At 39.2% G+C, this 23,669-nt stretch overlaps 2 protein-coding genes across 3 annotated transcripts in view; one reads left to right on the forward strand and one right to left on the reverse strand.

Moving 5' to 3' along the window:
- Window positions 1-23,669, forward strand: part of PDE6H (phosphodiesterase 6H) — a 183,953-nt gene that overhangs the window by 28,256 nt on the left and 132,028 nt on the right. The window contains exon 2 of one of the 2 annotated variants that reach the window (XM_055358728.2): window positions 19,262-19,320. The exons of the other annotated variant lie outside the window; for it this stretch is intronic. The gene's annotated coding sequence lies outside the window, so the exon portion shown is untranslated. The remainder of the gene's footprint in view (window positions 1-19,261; window positions 19,321-23,669) is intronic. 2 annotated transcript variants of the gene reach the window in all.
- On the reverse strand, window positions 3,181-18,237 carry ART4 (ADP-ribosyltransferase 4 (inactive) (Dombrock blood group)). The gene is made up of 3 exons (XM_004052794.5): window positions 17,738-18,237; window positions 15,213-15,921; window positions 3,181-4,260 (listed from the first exon to the last, which is right to left on the reverse strand). The coding sequence occupies exons 1-3, from the start codon at window positions 17,924-17,926 to the stop codon at window positions 4,169-4,171; spliced, it is 990 nt and encodes a 329-aa protein (XP_004052842.1). The 5' UTR covers window positions 17,927-18,237; the 3' UTR covers window positions 3,181-4,168.

Here is a 23,669-nt window from a genome sequence, read left to right on the forward strand (position 1 = left end):
TTTATTAGTCTTGCTAGCGGTCTATCAATTTTGTTGATCCTTTCAAAAAACCAGCTCCTGGATTCATTGATTTTTTGAAGGGTTTTTTGTGTCTCTATTTCCTTCAGTTCTGCTCTGATTTTAGTTATTTCTTGCCTTCTGCTAGCTTTTGAATGTGTTTGCTCTTGCTTTTCTAGTTCTTTTAATTGTGATGTTAGGGTGTCAATTTTGGATCTTTCCTGCTTTCTCTTGTGGGCATTTAGTGCTATAAATTTCCCTCTACACACTGCTTTGAATGCATCCCAGAGATTCTGGTATGTTGTGTCTTTGTTCTCGTTGGTTTCAAAGAACATCTTTATTTCTGCCTTCATTTCGTTATGTACCCAGTAGTCATTCAGGAGCAGGTTGTTCAGTTTCCATGTAGTTGAGCGGTTTTGAGTGAGATTTTTAATCCTGAGTTCTAGTTTGATTGCACTGTGGTCTGAGAGATAGTTTGTTATAATATCTGTTCTTTTACATTTGCTGAGGAGAGCTTTACTTCCAACTATGTGGTCAATTTTGGAATAGGTGTGGTGTGGTGCTGAAAAAAATGTATATTCTGTTGATTTGGGGTGGAGAGTTCTGTAGATGTCTATTAGGTCCGCTTGGTGCAGAGCTGAGTTCAATTCCTGGGTATCCTTGTTGACTTTCTGTCTCGTTGATCTGTCTAATGTTGACAGTGGGGTGTTAAAGTCTCCCATTATTAATGTGTGGGAGTCTAAGTCTCTTTGTAGGTCACTCAGGACTTGCTTTATGAATCTTGGTGCTCCTGTATTGGGTGCATATATATTTAGGATAGTTAGCTCCTCTTGTTGAATTGATCCCTTTACCATTATGTAATGGCCTTCTTTGTCTCTTTTGATCTTTGTTGGTTTAAAGTCTGTTTTATCAGAGACTAGGATTGCAACCCCTGCCTTTTTTTGTTTTCCATTTGCTTGGTAGATCTTCCTCCATCCTTTTATTTTGAGCCTATGTGTGTCTCTGCACGTGAGATGGGTTTCCTGAATACAGCACACTGATGGGTCTTGACTCTTTATCCAACTTGCCAGTCTGTGTCTTTTAATTGGAGAATTTAGTCCATTTACATATAAGGTTAATATTGTTATGTGTGAATTTGATCCTGTCATTATGATGTTAGCTGGTGATTTTGCTCATTAGTTGATGCAGTTTCTTCCTAGTCTCGATGGTCTTTACATTTTGGCATGATTTTGCAGTGGCTGGTACCGGTTGTTCCTTTCCATGTTTAGTGCTTCCTTCAGGAGTTCTTGTAAGGCAGGCCTGGTGGTGACAAAATCTCTCAGCATTTGCTTGTCTGTAAAGTATTTTATTCCTCCTTCACTTATGAAGCTTAGTTTGGCTGGATATGAAATTCTGGGTTGAAAATTCTTTTCTTTAAGAATGTTGAATATTGGCCCCCACTCTCTTCTGGCTTGTAGGGTTTCTGCCGAGAAATCCGCTGTTAGTCTGATGGGCTTCCCTTTGAGGGTAACCCGACCTTTCTCTCTGGCTGCCCTTAACATTTTTTCCTTCATTTCAACTTTGGTGAATCTGACAATTATGTGTCTTGGAGTTGCTCTTCTCGAGGAGTATCTTTGTGGCGTTCTCTGTATTTCCTGAATCTGAATGTTGGCCTGCCTTGCTAGATTGGGGAAGTTTTCCTGGACAATATCCTGCAGAGTGTTTTCCAACTTGGTTCCATTCTCCGCATCACTTTCAGGTACACCAATCAGACGTAGATTTGGTCTTTTCACATAGTCTTATATTTCTTGGAGGCTTTGCTCATTTCTTTTTATTCTTTTTTCTCTAGACTTCCCTTCTCGCTTCATTTCATTCATTTCATCTTCCATTGCTGATACCCTTTCTTCCAGTTGATCGCATCGGCTCCTGAGGCTTCTGCATTCTTCACGTAGTTCTCGAGCCTTGGTTTTCAGCTCCATCAGCTCCTTTAAGCACTTCTCTGTATTGGTTATTCTAGTTATACATTCTTCTAAATTTTTTTCAAAGTTTTCAACTTCTTTGCCTTTGGTTTGAATGTCCTCCCGTAGCTCAGAGTAATTTGATCGTCTGAAGCCTTCTTCTCTCAGCTCGTCAAAATCATTCTCCATCCAGCTTTGTTCCGTTGCTGGTGAGGAACTGCGTTCCTTTGGAGGAGGAGAGGTGCTCTGCGTTTTAGAGTTTCCAGTTTTTCTGTTCTGTTTTTTCCCCATCTTTGTGGTTTTATCTACTTTTGGTCTTTGATGATGGTGATGTACAGATGGGTTTTCGGTGTGGATGTCCTTTCTGTTTGTTAGTTTTCCTTCTAACAGACAGGACCCTCAGCTGCAGGTCTGTTGGAATACCCTGCGGTGTGAGGTGTCAGTGTGCCCCTGCTGGGGGGTGCCTCCCAGTTAGGCTGCTCGGGGGTCAGGGGTCAGGGACCCACTCGAGGAGGCAGTCTGCCTGTTCTCAGATCTCCAGCTGCGTGCTGGGAGAACCACTGCTCTCTTCAAAGCTGTCAGACAGGGACATTTAAGTCTGCAGAGGTTACTGCTGTCTTTTTGTTTGTCTGTGCCCTGCCCCCAGAGGTGGAGCCTACAGAGGCAGGCAAGCCTCCTTGAGCTGTGGTGGGCTCCACCCAGTTGGAGCTTCCCAGCTGCTTTGTTTACCTAAGCAAGCCTGGGCAATGGCGGGCGCCCCTCCCCCAGCCTCGCTGCTGCCTTGCAGTTTGATCTCAGACTGCCGCGCTAGCAATCAGCGAGATTCCGTGGGCGTAGGACCCTCTGAGCCAGGTGTGGGATATAGTCTCGTGGTGCGCCGTTTTTTAAGCCGGTCTGAAAAGCGCAATATTCGGGTGGGAGTGACCCGATTTTCCAGGTGCGTCCGTCACCCCTTTCTTTGACTCGGAAAGGGAACTCCCTGACCCCTTGCGCTTCCCAGGTGAGGCAATGCCTCGCCCTGCTTCGCCTCGCGCACGGTGCGCGCACCCACTGGCCTGCGCCCACTGTCTGACACTCCCTAGTGAGATGAACCCGGTACCTCAGATGGAAATGCAGAAATCCCCTGTCTTCTGCGTCGCTCACGCTGGGAGCTGTAGACCGGAGCTGTTCCTATTCGGCCATCTTGGCTCCTCCCCCAAATTTTAACTTTTGTAATGTCTTAGGAACATGCATGAACACCCATTACTGCTGGTGAATGAAATTTCACTAACATCTTTCATTAACTTTCCCTTTTATTTCTCAAGTTTCCATGTGTCTTCTCATCTGAGGCCATACTAGCTTAATCTTGAATGCTCATAAAAAATCTCTGAAGAAAATTCACACCTTGGTTAATCTCTGGGGTTCAAGGCTTTTCTGTTTGGTGAAGAATTTGTCCTTTGCTTTCTAATTTGATCCTCTTTGATTTGTTCCTATTTAGAATAACTAAATTAAAAAAAATAAGGAAGAGTCCTTGTATTCATTGGAACTTCAACTGCTTGATGCTTGACAGAAAATCTAATTCAAAATGTGCAAGCAAAAACATAAATTATTGATTTATATAATGAAAAATCTTGTAGTATTCAGCTTTAGGCAAAGTTGGATCCAGAGGCTTATACATTCTCATCAGGTCTCAGTTTCTTTTCACTTATCAGCTCTTCCTTTGTTGTGTTAGGTCCTTTCTCAAGGAGATAGGGTCTCCTCTCCTGGTGGCAGGATCTTTGCTGGCAGCTATAAGCTCCTACCCTGCTTTCATTAATATCCATTCAGAAAAGAAGCTCCCATTCTATTTCCAATTGCAATTCCACAAAAGTACTCTGATTGTATCTCACAGGCTCTGATTGGATCATTTTCTATTCCCGCATGAATCTTTGTGTCCATGAAGAAGAAATATACTGATTGGCTAAGGCCTGAGTTACAGGCCAATCACAGTCAGTGGGCTGAGCCAGCTCTGCATCAGTTGCTAGCTGGGCAAAGTGATTTCCCCAAGAGTACTTAGGGTGCCCAGATTGAAATAAGGAAAAGGGGTACAAGGAAAGGCATAAGAGAATTAGCAAAGAGGAGGCCATGCACTGATTTCAGCAGAAGTATGATGGGATCATCCTTCCTTGAAAATAAATGTCCATTTCTAGCCAAAAGGCCAATAAAAAAGATTTTATTTAAATATTTTTTTAAATAAAAGGAGCCACAAGATTCGTTTATACTCTGCTTTTGGAAAAGATGATGACACTGGTCAAAAAGGAGAGAGATGCAATAGCTATAGGATCAGGGATGCATTTCTTGCTGGAAGCTGTGAAAAACAAAACAAAAGAGATATTTTAGGTAGCAGAGTTTTTTTTAAAACTACGTCATCTATCCATTGATCCACTTACTTAACTTAGAAAATTCCTAATAAAAACATTTGAAGTTAGCTACTTAAAACACATTATTTTAGATTTTTCTAACATAACTTGCTTATTTTGCAGATGATGAAACAGACACCAAGAGGTTAAAAGATGTACTCCCAGGTTACCCAGCCAGCTGGCGGTAGAGATCTAATTTTCCATCTTTATCATCACCAGCAGCATAATCACTGTTAGCATTATCCCCATCTTAATTATTATCATCTTCATCACCATTATGAAAGTTAACACAGACTGAATGCTGATTTTGTGCTAGGATCTATTTCGAGCCCTTGCTATATATTAACTTACTTAAGCCTCACAAAAAACCTATGAGATTTTTATTCTCATTATCCTTGGTTTTTACTTGATGAGATTGTGATACACAGATGAGAAAAAACTTGCCAATGTCACACATCTTGTAAGTAGTGTAGGCACCATTCAAACTTGGCCAGTTTGTCTCAATTCTGCATTCTTAACCACTAATCTGTTTGTCTGTGTATTACATGTCCATCCATAGAATTTTTCATTACAAGGTGAGCAAGAAATATTCACACAATCCTGTTTGGAGTGTGTGTGTGTGTGTGTGTGTGTGTGTGTGTGTGTGTTCTAACTACACATATACACCATTCACAGGAAATGTGGGACAGGTTAGCAGCCAGTTAGGTGTGGAAGCAAAACTGGAAAATAAAAAAAAATATTGTCAGATATAACGAATAATTGGCCATATATTGGGATGGGGACTGAAATGAGATGGGAGATGGAAACCCTGTAAAATATAGTCTAAATAAAGACTGGAATCTCTTTGCAGCCAGTTTTCACTATTGTTTAAGGTAGAAAAGATGTTTCTGGGAGGAAGAGATTCAACTCTAATTGCCTCAATATTTGCTCATATTGTTTGATAGGATAACCAGATGAGGGAGAAATACGTTTCTACTATTTTCACACAATATATACATTTTTTAGGTTTTTGGAATTTCTATATAGGAATGTGTGTGTGTGTGTGTGTGTGTGTGTGTGTATACAAGTAGAAATTCCAAGACAGAAAAGACAGAAATTACTCTGTGTGTGTATGTGTGTACTGTATATATATATATATACAGTAATTTCTGTCTTATTTTTTTGAGTTGGAGTTCTCACTCTGTCACCAAGCTGGAGTAGATACAGTAATTTTCAAGACCTCAATTTTCACCAATAAGAGTTGGCAAGGAAAATTAAGAGCATACGTCTTTCTAAATTTTTGTCAAAGTTTGTGTTAAAATCAAATTATATGAATCCCTACAGAGACTTAGGAAGCATTAATACCACTTTAGCAGGTCAATCATTAGAATGGTTCTCAAACAATTTTTGGTTTTTTTTCCTCTTCACTGAGGCTAAAGATCACAAGGATTTCCAGTCCCAGCCTTTCCCAGTATTTAGAGAGCTTAAGGGTCTCTGTTAGGCCACACAGTAAGTGACAGAGCCAGTATTTAACCTAGAGAGTCTGATTTAAGAGATTATATGTTGTTCTTCCTGGAATGTAATGTCAATTCTCAGTCCTCACTGTATTTGACCTATCAACCATATTTATGGTAGTGAATCACTCCATCCTGCTTGATACTTACTCTTCATTTTGCTCTTAGGACACCAACTCTATCAATTTTCTCCTCCCTCACTGGCCATTCCTTCTCCATTTTTTTTTTTTTTGAGATGGGTCTTGCTCTGTCACCCAGGCTAGAGTATAGCAGTGCGATCTCTGCTCACTGCAACATCAGCTTAAGTGATTCTTCCACCTCAGCCTCCCAAGTAGCTGGGACTACAGGTGCACACAACCATGCCTGGCTATTTTTTTTTGTATTTTTGGTAGAGACGGGGTTTTACCACATTGCCCAGGCTGGTCTCGAACTCCTGAGCTCAAGCAGTCCACCTACCTCAGCCTCCCAGAGTGCTGGGATTATAGGTGTGAGCCATCACACCTGGCCTCTCCATCTTCTTTGTACTTGACCTTTTAAAATGGGAGTGTCCTGAGGTTTGATCCTTGGACATTTTCTCTCCTTTATTTATACACCTTTGTGGGGAGCTCATCCAGTCTCTTGGCTTTAAATACCACCCATAACCCACTGACCTCAAATTTATCTTTCCATCCTGGGTCACTCGGAATTCTACACTCGTGCATCAACTGTCCACTCAACATCTCTGCTTGGGTTACTATTGCACAGCTCAGATATAACATGTCAAATACCAAACTCCTGCTCTTAAATCTACTCCATCCCCAGGCTTCTCCATCTCAGTGAGTGCCACCTCCATCCTTTCAGTTACTCTAGCCAAACCTTGGAGTCATTCTTCACTCTTCTTTTCCCCTCACTCTTCACTTCCAGTGTGTCAGGACCTCTTTTTGGCTCTGAATCTCGTCAAACCTTACTGCCTCCACTCTACCACCTTCATCTCTCAACTGAATGATTGAAATAGCCTCCTACTTGGTTTCTCTGCTTACCTCATTACAGTTTATCCTCTACTGGGCTGCTATGTCAGTTTTGACACAATCTTCTATGTTCTCTGCCCAAAACCTCTCAGTGGTATCCTATCTAAGAGGAAAAGCCAAAGTCCTTACAACTGCCTTCAAGGTCCTATGTGATCGAATCTACATCATCTTCTGTCTTCGCTTTCTATTACTTTTCTCTCATTCCCATACACTGGTATCCTTGCTGTTGCTTCTTACTTGAGACATTTGCACTTGCTGTGCTTTCTTCCTGGAATGCTCTTTCCTCAGATATACATGGGACTGGCTCTCTCATCTCCTTTCAACCTTGGCTCAAATGTCACCCTCTCAGTGAAGTTTCCCCTGATCACCCAGTTTAATATTCCCACTCCTTCCCATAGTGTTCACTGTCTCCTTACTCTGCTTTATTTTTCATCTTAGTATGTACCACCTACTAACTACGACATAATATACTTATTTATTTTGTTTATTTCTGCCTCACATCAATAGAATGTAAATCCCCAAGGGCAGGGATTTTCACCTGTTTCCTTCCCTGCACCTAGGATAGTGCCTAGCAAATAGCAAGTGACCAATAAATACTGATTTGTTGAATGAATGAATAATAGCTGCTATTATGATGATGCCCAAATAAGAGACAAACACATAGACACTACTGTCTTGCAATCATAGTCATTCTTCAAAAAAATTCATAAGTCCTCTTTATAATAATTAGGATGTTAAAAATAGCTTCCGTTTAATTTTATTATGTCAGGTTAAAGTAACTAACTCTGTTGATACTTTTTCTCTACCTCTTTTATGGCCATTATCATTTCTACCTGGCATTATTATTATTATTGTTGTTACATGGACCATATATTTAGGAAAATAAATGAAAGACAGCGTGCATTAATTACAAACTAAAGTTTTATTTGAGGATACCTCACATTTTTTTACTTTTGTAGTTGTCTTTAGTTTTCTATTCGACTATCTCTTCAAAGTTTTTAATTTTCTCTTTACCTTTTTACAGTATTTTTAAAATTGGAGAATGTGATCCATTGATGGGTTGTGACATCAGCTTAGGAGGTCATAGCCATCATTGTTTAATAATGTAATAAAATAAGTTAGAATAGAAACACTAGCATTAACACTGCCTATGAAAAGGGTAACTGTTGTATTTTATGAATATGTGTGTATTTGCATATTTATGTGTGTGTGAACTGATTTATAATGTAAACAGTCATAGTCAAGAAGCTTAAAACTAACGGTAGTTTCTCAGTTATATTTGCTGAAGAATGGATGAATCCCCTGAAACCAGTCTATGGAGAATATTGTCCTGGAATTCTTATTAGAAAACATGGGGAAGGATCCTATTTTTGTCATTTGTAAACTATGAATAATATTACGCAAATCCCTTAAGCTCTCTGAATCTCAGCATTCACATCAGTACAGCAGAGTCAATAACCTGACTTACAGGGTGATTGTGAAAACTAAACAGATAATGGGTGTCCAAACATTTTGTAAACTAAACTGCCAAACAAATGTCATTTTATCAGTGTATTATAACCTGATTTTGGTCATCTCTGCCTTAGGGTATAAAGTCTGGAAGAAATACATAATGATTATAACTTTTATTTCATGAAGTCTGAATCTGAATTTTATCAGACTGTTCAGAAGTAAATAGTCCTTAAACAGAAAAAGGTAAAGCTGACGTGCAGTATACCAAGTCTAGTGTTTGAGGCAAATGCTATCTATAGCCTCTTTCTGTCAAAATGCAAGGAGCAAGAGTGTTAATATTTTAGAATATTACCTAGCAAAAACTTAGCACCCGAAAATGAAAAGCGTTATTCCTTCTGCCTCTTCCTTTGTTTCTCTTCTTACTATCAATTTCACTGAAGCACATGTTTGTGCCATTAAACCATTATCCCACTTCCATGTGCAAAGTACTTTCCCAGAGTTTCTCAGTTGTGTTTGAGAGGAGGCAGAGACACCAATGCTATCACAACATTCCCACAAGATGAGTATCACTTCCATTTTATAAATGAAGAAACAGGCTCAGAGGTTAAGTCATTTGCACAAGGTCACCTAGCTACTAACGTATTCCCAAATCTTTCTGGCTCCAAAGTTTATTCACTTTCCACCATGCCGTGTGGTCTCCCAGATTTATTCAATGACTCATTCTTTCATCCATTTATCTGAGACAGACACTCTACTTCAAGGTCATTGTGATGCCACAAATAGGGTAAATTAATTTTAGATAATTGAAGCCCAGAGTAAAAGAAAACAGGCAAAATAGAAAGCTAATAAAATAAATAATAATAATGATAATAGTATCTTAAAAGTTTTGAGTACTTACATTTGTCAGATACTATTCTAAGAGATTTTACATGCATTCATTCATTTTCTCCCCACCAGAATCGTACAGGTTTTTAAAAAGTGAAGTTTACATGTAAAACTAGGCTGACTACAAACAATTGCCTGTATTTCTCTAGAAACATGTTAAGAATTTTGATTATGTGAAACATTTAAACAAATAAATCCCTGTTCTTTGTGAATCCAATGATATAGAACAGAGCATGTATTTGTGTGTCTACAGATTTTTGGCATAGGTTATTTTGCTGAAAGAAGCAAGATTTAAGGGCAAATAACTAACATTCTGTTAACATATTTTGAGTCTTCCAATGGGCATGAAGACACCTGTTTCTATGGCAACCAGTACAGGTCATGTGAGGGGTGATGGAATAATTAGAGGAGAAAGCTGTTAGTTTAGAATGACAATTTTTCGTTTTGCAAATTTACTTCCTTAAATAATATAATTCTATTAATTTGATCTCTTGTCTCTCTAAAAGCAACAGATTCCTGGAAACTCTTTAAACTTGAGTTACATGCTAACAGGACTGATTTTAGCATAAATTGAAGGACTGGAGAAGCTATGCTCTTTAATATACTGTCTCTTCTTTGGGAGAATTACAGTATGCTGCTGGGTAATTTTAAAGGTCTTCAAGTGGTCTTTCCAGTATCATGTCTGTCAGATTGAGAGGGAACAGGAGAGAAAACATAATTCACTTGGCTTATAGGGACTTCTGGGGACACAGAATAGCTTGTGGCTCCTGCTTATGAAACAAAACGAAGCTGAAAGAATGAGAAATACTGTCCAGAGAAGATTACAGTTTCGTGAAGAGTTAGATATCAGTGTTCCAGAACACCATCTGTGAATTCCCTAGGCTGGGGTTAGTGGAGCAGTGAAGTGGGAAATAGTAGCTATCTAGAAAGTCGGGTCTGGGGAGAGTCCGCTGATCTTACTTCCTCCCTGTTAAGGATCCCAGATAAGAAAGACACACTACCTCCTTCCTCTTATTGTTCATGTATGGCTCAGTCCAATACTGCTCCAGAATGTTGGGGTAAGTACTACTTATCAGTTAAAATAAATCACTTTAAGGACCTTTCTGATGTTCCTTTGCTTACTGATTGAGAGAAAAACAAACAAACAAACAAACAAACAAACAACACTGTAGCGAATAACTGAAAACATTCTGAAGGCAATCAAACTTTTTTTTTTTTGATGGAGTCTCACTCTGTTGCCCAGGCTGGAGTGCAGTGGCGCGATCTTGGCTCACTGCAACCTCTGCCTCCTGGGTTCAAGTGATTCTACTGCCTCAGCCTCCTGAGTAGCTGGGATTACAGGCTCGTGCCACCACTCCTGGCTAATTTTTGTATTTTTAGTAGAGACGGCTTTCACCATGTTGGTCAGGCTGGTCTCGATCTCCTGACCTTGTGATCCACCTGCCTCGACCTCCCAAAGTGCTGAGATTATAGGCGTGAGCCACTGCACCTGGCTGGCAATCAAACATTTTTTAAATCATAAGAGATAGATATTGTGTCCTATCCAAGACTGTATTCAGTAGTGTCCCTTTATCCTTAGTGGATACATTCCAAGACATTCAGTGGATTCCTGAAACTACAGGTAGTAGTGAACCCTATGTTATTTTCATATGTGTATGTATGTATATACATATACATATACATATACATATATATATATACCATCAATGATAAAGTTTGAAGTGTGGCAGCAAAACTAGCATGAATTTCTTTTTCCTTCTTCACAATTCCACAGGTAGAAGATTCATTTTTTACCATAGATCTTAGCAACCTCAGCATACAATTTTTTCTTTCTTTCTATTAAGTTGAGAACTTTAAACTTTTCATTCAGAGGTGGCACTTTCTCTTGGGCATATCTGAATCTCCAAGATCACTATTCTTTCACTTTGGGGCCATTACGAAATAAAATGAGGGTCACTTGAAAACACTGCAATACCGAGACAGCAGATCTGATAAACGAGAGGGCTACTAAGTGACTCACAGTGTAGACTGTGGATCCCCCAAACAAAGGGATGATTCACATCCCGAGAGGGAAGGCACAAGATTTCATCACACCACTCAGAATGGCATACCATTTAAAACTTAGGAATTCTTTATCTCTGGAATTGTCCATTTAATATGTTCTGCGGGTAACTGAAACCAGAGAAAGCAAAACCATAGGTAAGGGGGCATTACTGCAATTTTTTGCCCTCAACTAAATGACTGTGATGCTAACTAGCCAATGGCAGATGAGGCTTAGGTAGGTCAGGTGGAACCAGAGGATGGACCAGCCTTCTCTGCAACCCTTAGTCAGAGTCTGGGATCAAAGGAAGAAAGGCATCCCTGCAATGTGAGCTTATTCCTCTCCTTCTTTTACCTTCCCAGATAGTTTCATAGCTGTGGAGGGTGAGAAAATGCTCCAATTCCAGCTCTTGGCTGATTGTATGATGCCTCTGACCTATCTCTTCCCTCTTCACTTCAATTTATAAAGAAAATATTAAGTTGAGAACTTTAAACTTTTCATTCAAAGGAGGCACTTTCTCTTGGGCATATCTGAATCACCAAGATCACTATTCTTGCACTTTGGGGCCATTATGAAATAAAATGAGGGTCACTTGAAAACAAACACTGCAATACCGAGACAGCAGATCTGATAACTGAGAAGGCTACTAAGTGACTCACAGTGTAGACTGTGGATCCCCCAAACAACGGGATGATTCACATCATGACCAGTGGTATTTTTATTCTGCCGTTTACAAGCTTTTCTGCATGGCCACAGAAGCTTCTAATTGATAAATTTCTGGGAAAAATTTAGTTACGGTAACTCACATTGCAAGTGACCATGTTGATCATTTACATTGTGACAACAGCTTACTTTTGACTAGGCGTTGAAGCTTCTAGAATATCTTCCCTTCTTCAAATATTGGAACTGTTTTTAATTAATTGTGTTATATGGTCATGTAGTCTAAGGCTCAGATTGCTTAGAGGTATATTCACCATCATTCATTCACTCATTCAACAAAATAGGCTGGGCACTTCTGTGTGCCAGAGGACTGAAGTTAGTAATAGCTAACACTAATTTACCATTATTATATGCTATAGAATATATAAATAATTTTATTTATTTATTTTTCTTTTAAAATGGAGTCTCACTCTATCGCCCAGGCTGGAGTGCAGTGGCATGATTTCAGCTCACTGCAACCTCCGCCTCCTGTATTCAAGCGATTCTCCTACCTCAGCCTCCCCAGTAGCTGGGACTACAGGTATGTGCCATGATACCCGGCTACTTTTTGTATCTTTTTGTAGAGACGAGGTTTCACCATGTTGGCCAGGCTGGTCTCAAACTCCTGGCCTCAATTGATCCACCCGCCTCGGCCTCCCAAAATGCTGGGATTACGGGTGTGAGCCACCGCACTTGGCCAATAATTTTACATTTTATTTCATTTTCACAAAAATCTTCTGAGGTTCTGTTATGATGATTATTAGGTAGATGAAAAAAGAATTTAAGCAACTTGACCAAGAACACATAGCTATTAAGTGGTACAGTGGGATATAAATTCAAACAGAGTGGGTCTGGGCTCAAACTGCCTGCCTGCCTAGTTCTCAAATACTATGTGGTCGAATTCCTGCCCCCAGGGAGCTTACAGAGCGACACAAGATTATTGATTCCCTTAAGTGTGATTGGTGATTCCAAATATTTCATTAAGACCAACCGAACTGTCAGAATTTAATGATCTATGTGGCTACCCCAGCTAAACCTTAACTCAAAACTAAGTTAAAGTTGCATTTGGGTAGTTTCGCCATAGAAAAGCAAAGATCATTAATTTGGGTGGGGGTGTCCTGAAATATTTTTCTTTGAGGTTTATAGAGTGGCAGAATGTGAGTAATGGTTTATATTATATACTCCTTTCCCTCAGTTTCCCACTCAATGCTTGATATAAATCTTCTGTAATTTTTCCTTGAATATATTTTACTGTGCTTACTATCCTAGTGAAGAATTATATGTTCCAAATTCATGATGAGAATGAAGTAATCATATCCTAGTCAGGTGTAGTTCCAAAGAATCCTGGAACCTGGCTATGAATGTTTTCATTTATTATAAAAATCTCACTGTTTTCTTCATATTCTACTATAGTTTTTCATCCTCTACAAACACTAATCTCCTGTGTCTGTGGGGCAGATACTCATTTCACTCATTTCGCTGCCATGTTTCCAAGGAGACATGTGAGGAGATGAAAGTATTGATAGGTCTCCTCTCCCTGGTCTGTATTTATAGCTAGGACAGAGTGAGCAGATTCTAGACCTCAGTGTGGATGCCAGTTTGAACACTTTTGCAACACTACCACCCTGAAATGTTGAGAAATGCTGAGAGCCTGAATTATAAATCATAGCAATAATGATAGAGCGAAGACAAATTTGGGCATATATTGAAGGTAGACCCTGCAACTGGGTTCCAGCTGACTGTGAGTGTGAATAAATTTACATATGAACAGTCTTTTTTTTTTAATTTTTCTGAATCAAAAAGGGCACAGGATTTGCTACACAACTACCCCTCCATGAAATGGCTAGGTGGCAACATAAAATTCAATCAGCCATGTTTTTCTTAAAAAAAGTTTAACTTTTTTTTGTATTTTGATATCTCCAAATTTTCCTGCTTCAGTTCATTTTTCACAATATCATCAGAGCCCTTTCTAAGATGTTGACCAAATTGATTTCTACTCCTTAAAAACTTCTAATGACTTCTTATTACCTACAGCATAAAATTAAAAGGTCCTTAGCATGAAATACAAGACCTTTTATAATGAGGCCCCGTCAGAATTCTCCCACCTGGATAAATCCCCTCCTCCCTTCCTACTCCTATTCTTTTCCCATATCCTACACATCCTACACACCAGCCACCCAGAATTTCAGAGTCCCTGAAGACACCAGGCTGTTTGAAATCCTTGTGATTAACATATGCTGTGTCTTAGTCTGTTTTCTGTTGCTATAACAGAGTATCACAGACTGGGTAATCTGTAAAGAAAATAAATTTATTTCTCACAATTCTGGAGGATGGGAAGTCCAAGAGCATGGCTCCAGCATCTGATGAGGGCCTTTATGTTATACCATAGCATGGTGGAAGAGAAGTGGGTACACAAGACAGAGAGAGGCTCCAGTGATCAGATTCTCTTTACAATAACACACTCTCACAATAACTAACCTGCTCACATTACAACAACATTAATCCATTTATCCAATCATCTCTTATTAGGAAAGATCCAATCAACTCTTATTAGAGCCCATTTCATACCACTGTTGCATTGGAGATTAAGCTTCCAACACAGGAACTTATTGGAAGACACATTCAAACCACAGCAAGGTATTCTTTGCTTAAAATGACTTTTCTTTCATTGAAAACCCCCATTCTCACGACAAGTTCCATATGGCTATTATGAAGCCTTCCTCACTTTTTCTGGAGAGAATGAGTAGCTCCCTGCACTGAGCAGCCACAGCTGTTTGCTTAAATATTTGGTATATCACTTAGTACTTTTGAGTGTATACATTTGTTCATATTTCCATTTCTCATTAGACTAAAAATCCTCCTAGGTTATAATTTTGCTTTATTCATTCTGTATTTCCAGGGCCCCCATCACAATAGAAGATGATTAATGAACAGAAAATTAATGAATAAATATCTTGCCTCTTGCTTTACTTTTAGAACTCCTTATCCATGTAATGACAATGACAAAAACAATGAGTTTGAGGGAGAAGGTAAAAGTGCTATCTTTATGCTCCACCTTCCAGTCAAGCTTTATTCTGTCTGTCTGCAATTTTTTACGTAATAATTTCATTGCAGAACTTATTGTCCTGGAGGTAATGGAGTAGGAAGAAAAGAGAAGAAGTCAATAAATAAAGTGGATTTTCTCTAATCTATCAGTTCCATCATTACCGAAGGCTAGTTTTCATGTTTTTGGTCTTTCCCCAAAAACCCACTGAGAAAAAATAACTTTTATAAAAGAACAGTGGTCTGTGATCCTGAGTGGCCTCAATTTAGATAAAGAATACCTTTTAGCAGCTGACAGTTATATGTGCTCAGGTTCCCAGTTGACCTCAACTGCAACCAGTTTCCTCTTGGTTGGTAGCTCATATTTATAACTTTAAACAGCTCATAGGGAGGGATCAAGACTTCCTTCTTGAGGGAGAAGTACTGTACAGGTGCACCCAGGCAGGTGAATATGGTAAATAGTGTCTGGTTCCCAAACTCCTGTGCCTCTTCTTTCAGGAGGGATGTGGAGAGGAATTGGCCAAATCGAATGGTGGCCCCTGTGTAGGCATTGAAGTGGACATCCTTCGTCCTATAATGCACCTCATAGCACAGAGTGCCATTCTCCATGATGCTGTCTTTCCTCAGCAGCTGGATTGCTGAGGTGAGGTAGTAGTGTAAATATTTGAAGTGGAATGAACGTTCATACTGCTGTGGAGTCCTGGCAACAGAGGCCATGGCTCTAGTAAAGTCAGAACGAACATTGCTGTTCAATGTATAAAACAAAATAGCCACAGCGTGTGTGGTAGTCATGTTCTGGGGTAGAACTTTTCCTTGGTTAAACCAGGCTAAGTGGGCTTTTTGCCACATCCTAAAATAATTCTTCTGGGCTTCTATGTCTTTTGTGAAATAATCCCCTTGAGTTAGTTTCTCCATAACCTGTTTGCTACAGCCTTGGTACTGATCATCAAAAGAACCTGGTGCGAAGTCAAAGTCGATTTTAATTGCAACCTATAAAAAAAGAAAAATCTTGAGTTTAATTTTTCAAATCAGATGGTGAATGTGGTTGCAGATTTGCTGTACTCTATAAGGCTAAGTCTTCTCCTGGAAACCAATATTTACTGAAGTAAGTTACACTGAAAATCATTACACTGTTCCAATCCTTCCTGCATCAATGACCTGTGCTAGAGATTGAATTTGGTTTGATAAATAAGTTACTGAAAGCTTGAAAAACTCATCTCCCCAGAGAGGAAGTAACTCTTTTAATATCACTAAAATCACAGCATGTTTGCATAGTAAGTACTTTGAAGAAAAAATTCAAAATCTTGTAGTTTAATTACACTTTCTGTTTCCTCAACTTTCCCCCCTCTTTCTAGTCTCTCACTTGTGTTTTCAAAAATATCACTTTTATGAATGCCCAAAACCAAATTAAATCCTTGAACTTTATCCTTAAGCTATGAATAGTACTAAGGGGGCTCTCGTAAGTAACAACCTTCTTGTCTACCTGGGTTCTGAAAACATTGATAATAAAAATAGCAAAATATGAAAGCCAAAATATCTGTTTTCTTACTGAAAAAGGGCATGCTACAGCAGTCACATTGTTAGGTCTGATAGCAAGTGGCTTGTTAAGAGCAAATTCCAGAATGGGACCGACTCGTTTGCAGGCAGTACTGAACTGGGGCCTGCCCAGGTAAGATTCTTGTCATGGGGAAACAGAGAACTGATGCCCTTTGCCATCAGGCTAACTCCCAGGAGGATGAAGAGCAGAGCCAAACTCAGCACACCCAGTTGTTTTTTCCCACGTTACCAGTCAAGTACATTTGTCCCCCTCAGGGACAGCAGAGTGAGTCAAGGGTTGGACAGTGGTCAGGAATGTGCCTAGGAAAGTCCCTCCCCTCCTGGAAAAGGACATTCCTTTCTAATGGGTAGCCAACAGAATGTTATTTATTCACGTCTAGTGCATGCTAAACTGAAATGACAGATTTGAATAGAAGTCCACAAAATATCATCAGACTATCATTTAGAGCCATATGTAAATTACGTAAATTCTAAAACATTTCTTTCTTGGCAAAGAAATGATGTTTTCGTAATAAACAGTACTCATTGAGGGACATGTTAAAGGATCACATTCCATCCAGTCAATGTTAAGGATGTTGGAACTGGAACTTAAAGAACATCCCATTTGGTATTTTTACTATGTTATTTATGATGAGACGTCAGCTAGTTGTTTGTAAACTAGAACACATTTTTAAGACTGATTAAATGATTTTAACCAATAACTCTTCACATCAGGTATTAAAATAGGTCTACGGTATCTATTTAAGCCAAGCCGAGCCAAACCAAACCAATAATACAATGTTCTGTCAACTGTCATGATGAACTCTGAAACTTTGTTAATATGTTACTAGATCTCAAATATGTACTCTGTCATCTCTTAACATTAGGTTGTTTTTTGTTACACAGATCTTTATTAAAATATTCACTTAAAACTTAAGTCAATCTGTATGCTAGAGTTTAAAGCCAAATAGACTTGGTTTATTTTGCATTGTTTGTACTATGGAAGCAATATTTTACTTAATTTTTACAGTGGATCAGGAAAATAACTTTATGCCACTAGCATCCATAATGTCAAGTGTACTAACAGTGAAGGATTCTACAATTTTTCATAACTGTTTTCAACACTCTTTACTAACATGATTCGTTAAAATGTCTGAATGAAACTAGATTCCGAATGCCTAAGTTTTGGGCCATTTAAAGGCTGTGGCCGGGTGAATGCTCTGTTGGAGCACTGATCATAAAGAGATCACCCCCTCAATTGTCCCCCTACCTCAGAACCCTCTGTGGGTCTCTGCAGGCCAGAGAGGAGCAGCAGGAATGGCAGCAGGCCTCCTAGGAGCCAGATTCTCATCGTTGCAGGAGGTACAGTAGTTGGGAGAAGAATCTTCTTGCATCTGTTGATCAATGGACCCCATTTGCTTGTGTCACAAGTACTTCTCCTTTGCCCTTGTAGCTTCATCCTGAGATGAATTCTCAGAGTTCTCCTTTGAGGTTTTCTTTCAGTCTCAGCCAGAACCGTTTTTCCCCCTGTCTATGCTGAGCAACTTCTGTTGCCCACCAACAACCAATAGCTTGTCTGAGGGAAGAAATCAACTCCTACTTCTTTGCAAAACTGAAATCTCTGTGAAATAGCCAGATGCGCACACCAAATAAGGGTTTCTAAAGAGAACCCAAGTTACTTTTCAATTAAAAAAATAAAATCTCTGATCTAGTCTGTATTCAGGGGAATGCCGAAGTCCTGTTAAGTGTCAGACTCAGCAGTTCAGCCTTCCCTTTCCCAGCCAAACAGGAAAAAGCATGCTCTGTCCAGGGTTTGGGGCCAAGTAGCATTATCTGGAGCCCCAGGCTTCCATCAAAACTGATAAGATTGGCATGCTCAGGGCGGCTGGGAACGCGCCACCCTGGGTGTCTACAGGCTCATCTGGCCCTGCTGATAGGCCCTGCCCAGGATGGGTGTTCACAGAGCAAAGTGTGTTTTAGAGTTATTGTCAAAAAGAAGGCTCTTTGTACTGCTTTTCCCTGGCACCTTTGAAACTCTCCAATCCAGAGATTGTACCTCTGGGTTCAAAGCTCTTCCCCCATTTTCTCTTCTGAAGACAGGCCCTCTGTCCGCATAATTCCAGTCTCCAGTGAATCCTAATGACGACTGTCAGGAGACTGCTTATGTAGAGCTGACATAAGTTAAAATAGGGTCCACTGTGCAAACTTAATCCAGCACAGTTCTATTAAGCACTCTCTTTTAGGTAGGTACTACCCTTTCTAGTCTGAACATCCTTCTTCTCCTCCCAACCCTTGATATAATTATATTTTCTTGCAAATATTTTGTATTTATACTTCTGGATTCATTATTTAAGAAACTAAAAGTTAGCAATCCTTGATAATTGTTTTTCTTGCAAATATTTACTTCTGGATTCAATTTTTAACTTTTAAGGTAAACTAAGTGCTGTTCTTAAGTATTCTAGAATTTTTTGGCACCCTGAATTTTTTAATCTAAATTTTCTGATGATCATAGCAGTTCTGTCTCATTAACAAATATTCAGAATATTTAGAAAGCACAAAGGAGAAAAAAAGACACATAACCCATCACTTGGAGACAGCCACTAATTAGGTCTGGATTTTGATTTATACACCCTTAGACATACACACACACAGGTTTCTAGAACTGAAATAATACAGTATGCAGTTTTGCATACTGTTTATTCCCCTTAATATTTTAATGTAAGCATGTCCCTATATAATTTAATACCTATTGAAACATTTTTTAAACAAAGGTTCACTATATTCCATTACATAGGTGCTGCCACACAATGGGATAGCATGGGTGGATCCATGGACAGTCTCAGAAGAAGATTGGTAAGTGACTAGAACATGGACTCTTGAATAAGACATCTCAGTTCAATTCCTGGTGCTCCTTCTTCCTAAATGTGTGATCTTGGACAAGCTACTTAACCTCTCTGTCTCTCTGTTTCCTCGTGTGTTGAATGGAGATAATAATAGTGCCAACTTCATTTTAGTGTTGATACATTCATACCTCTTAGAATAGCATCTGGCATCTAGAAATTTTCCAATAAATAAAACCAATTATTATTATTGCACCAAAGTTTATTTAATAAATATCTTATATTTAGCTTGTTTTCAACTACATAAATTTTTGTGTGTTTCTCACAATTTTTAAGATGCCGTTCTAGAGATGTGACTACTGATCCATGGAATGCATATTTTTCAGATTTAATGGCAACCACTAGCAGTGTGTGAAAATATCCCCTTAAGACTTTAACAATTCTTAAGGTTCCCTATTAGCAACTGTTACTTTGGAATATTGAGATGTCATGAAGAGAACTAGACTTAGAATATGAAAATTTGAATTATAGGTTGAGTTCTACCCACAATGCTGGCTGAGGTAACTTTAAAAAATAAGTAATTTGTGCTTAGCCTCAGTTTCCTTAACCTTATAGAAAGTTGTCAGGCTTAAATAAGGTGAAACTTTTCTTTTATTGAGCAAGTACTGTACTTCAAGACCTTTTTGCATGTTATCTCAACCCATGGGACGACCATGAGGAGATATTTTAACCTTTCCTTTATAAATGTGGTTGTTGAGGCCCTGTGAAGTTTAATAACTTTTTAGTAATCACAGGTGCTTTTCTGTCTCCTGAAGCCCATGATCTTAAAACACTCTAAAAGAGTGTGTCATTTTATTATTATCTTCTATAAAGGTTTTGCTATTTTTCCTATCGTGACTGCCACTTCCAGGATAAGACCACTGGAGGGCAGCAGAAAACTTTGTAACATTTTATACCACTCAGTCTAAAAGAGAGAGAACAGAAAAGGGAATGGGGCAGGGAGCAGGAAGGGGGATAGAAAGAGAGAGAGAGAGGGAGAAAGATAGAAGGAGAGAGGGAGAGAGAGTGAGGGGGAGAGCAAAAGAGAGGAGGAGCGAGAGAGTGGGGAGGGGAGGGGAGAGAGAGAAGGTAGGGAGAGAGAGAGAAGGCCGGGAGAGAGAGAGAAAGAGAGAGAGAGAGAGAAAGAGACAGAGAACCATCAGTGAAAACAACTGGGGTAGGGAAAAGCTCAAGGTCTGGTGTATATGTGAACATATTTGAATTAAAATGAAAAGTTAAGTTTTCTGACTGTTTGGAGTCAATAAAAAGTCGTCTTTTGCCTTAAGGGCTATCTTATTAAGATTCTTATGTAATAATTTAATATTAGTTAATTTAGAGTTTGGGATGCATTCAGTTATCATTTAATGATACCCAGTTCTTCAAAATGCAGCCTATTTGTGCTGTCTTGATGGGTTGGGATATAAGTTTTGAAGTAGCACAGACCTTGTGTTGGAATTTTACTTCCATCACTTCCTACCTTTGTGAGTTGGAACAAATTACACTAATTCTCAGTTGCATTTTCTTCATATGTAAAAGTAGACATGGTAACACCAGTCTTGCAGTGTTCTGTTGACAATGAAATGAAAGACAAACAACTCATAGGGTGTCCAACACAGTGAAAGTTAACTTTTTTTTTTTTTTAAGCAGCTGTTTAAGAAGAGGTTTTGCTAATTTTCCAGATCTATTTTCTGGAATAAATTCTAGACATTCTAGACTATTCTAAACCTTCTTTCAGAGAATGGGTTGCAGTACTCACTAGAGGGCCTTTCCCAGGGAGGAAACTTATCTTCTATTACCATCCTTAAGGTTTGGCAATGACCTTTAGTAGTTCCTGTCTGGATCTTGTTGAACTCCTTCAGATCTGTGTCTAAATTTAATAGGAGTGTTTTATTTCCAGAAGTACTTGTTATTCACAGGAAAGTTGTTTGATAGTGACCCCATAATTTGGTAGGCAGAATGGGTTTGAGTTATCTACGTTTTAACTTATCAGTTCCTTCTTAACTCTTAACACTCTTACAGAAGTGAGCAAAGCTCCCTCAGTTATTTCACATTTTTATAACTTTTTATTTAGATAACATTTCATGCTTACACAAAAGGTGCAAGAGTAGAAGGAATTTCGATACACTCTCCAAATTAATAGTTGTTAATATTTTACCCCAATTGCTCTATCATTCTCTCTTTTTTTAAACAACTTGAGAATAAATTGCAAACATCATGCTCTTTTACCCTTAAATACCTCAGCATTTGTTTCATAAAACAGGGACATTCTCTTATATAACCACAGCTAATTACAAATATCATTTATATAATATCATCTAATCCATAGTTCATAGTCAAATTTATTAACTGTTCCTATAATATCCTTTATGTCTCGTCCCAGGATCACAATTTGCACTTAGTTGTCAAGTCTCTGTAGTCTCTTTAAGCTGCAATACTTCCTCAGTGTTTATTTTGCCTTTTGACCTTGGCAGGTTTGAGAAGCATTGGCCAGTTATTTTGTGGAATGTCTGTCAACTGGAGCTTGCACATTATTTCCTGGTAATTAGATTCAGATTATGCAGTTCTGGCTGGGAAATCACAGGGAGATGTTTTACCATTCTCAGGAGACATTTGCATCTATTGTTTCAATACCTTTTGCAATAATAGTTATTAAAGCAATTGCTTTATTATAGTATCTGGTTGCTTGGTTATATATTGATCATCAGATTATGTTATTTACCCTTTCTTTTTCTCACCTTTTTCTTTAAAAGCATAGGATCTTAGTGTCAGGAAAGAGCTTTGTTTTCCTTATCGTCGTCAGAGCAACTTCTGCTGCATGTGCTCTCACAACGGCTAACATTCTGTAAGTGTTTGTTGAATGAATGAGTGAATGAATAAATGCTTCCAAATTTCAGTACCTTGGGTACCATCCCCAAGAAGGCTATTTATTCTGGGAGAGATAGAGCAGAATTCCTAGTGGTGCATAGGAGGTTCTGAGGCCCAGGCTCACAGAAAAGACATTTGCCCAAGGACTATGCCTGAGTCTATCCAAATCCTGGGGACACAATGGGCAGCAGAAGATCTGACATAACTCAGGGACCATCTCAACCCTTGGGTAGAGCAGAGTGATTGGGAATACAGGGTAAGGGAGTAGCCATCCTTTTACACATTTGAAAATGATATATTTGCTGAGCATGAGCTGTGCATGATGCTCTGGGGATTCAGCCATAACCAACCAGATATGGTCCCAGCTCTCTAGGAACTTAGATCTGTGCAATTTTGAAAGTCAGCTCATGGTAACGGGGCCTAGCAGTCAGGAGGAGATTCTGGCAAAAAGCTCCATTTCCCAAAGGGAATTTAAAAAAAGAGAGTACTAGTCACATTAATTCACTAGAGAATGGGGATTAGAAATGGGTTCTTAATTTCCAAATCATCAATTTTTAGTGGAGAGTAGAAACTCTAAAATTTTCGAGGCATAGTCAGGACTAAGAGAACTGGAAGTTACTTACATATCTAGGGAGGAGCTGTGATCCCAGATGAGTCTGGGATCACGTTCCTCGATGAAAAGAGCAGTGACTGAGAGGACCCAGCATCCAATGCCCAGGCACCAGGCCCGGCTCCCACTGAGGCATGAGGGCTTGTGAGGCTGCACGTGAGGCCGTCTGCACACAGGGCAGGACTGAGCTTTTAGAGGTGGAATGACTGGGTGCATCTCTGGGAAACAGGATGGCAGAAATCGGAGATTAAGCAAGGAAGAGCAGCGCAAAAAAATGTGTGTGTGTGTGTGTGTGCACATGTATGTGTGACAATATATCTTTTTTTTGGGGGGGCAAGTATTACTTCAAAATCTGGAGTTTTCTATTGCATTGTGTTCCTCTATTTTCAGCATCTCCCCCACTTTGGCATTCATTTTGGTGGAATCCTTGGTTGTTTCTCATGTACGTTGAGCTTGCTAAGCAGACCAAGGTTTCCCACCACTGGCAGCAGCAATTCTCTGTGTTCCATGGATTAGTGGTTGTAAATTTACTTCTACACTTATGTTAGCACCCAGGCTTAATTTGAAATTAAGCTACTTCTCTTTGGTTATAATGGCTTTATATTAAATAATCCTTTGTTTATACATTTCTATTTTGTTCACTAAGAGACAACGAACTGAAGGCCTTTTTACCAGGTTTTTTATCTGCACCCTGTAGTCAAACCCTTTCTTTCATTTCCATGTGTCTCTACTATACTGGACAGAGGGGCACAATTCAGGGAAGATGGACCTTGCTTTTCTCTGGATAGATCATGGTGAGTAAATGCTTCGTGTGGCTCAGAAGTCTGCCTTTTGAAGGTTTTCTAACT

The sequence above is a fragment of the Gorilla gorilla genome, chromosome 10 (genome assembly GCF_029281585.2).
Source record: "Gorilla gorilla gorilla isolate KB3781 chromosome 10, NHGRI_mGorGor1-v2.1_pri, whole genome shotgun sequence".
Taxonomy (NCBI): Eukaryota; Metazoa; Chordata; class Mammalia; order Primates; family Hominidae; genus Gorilla; species Gorilla gorilla.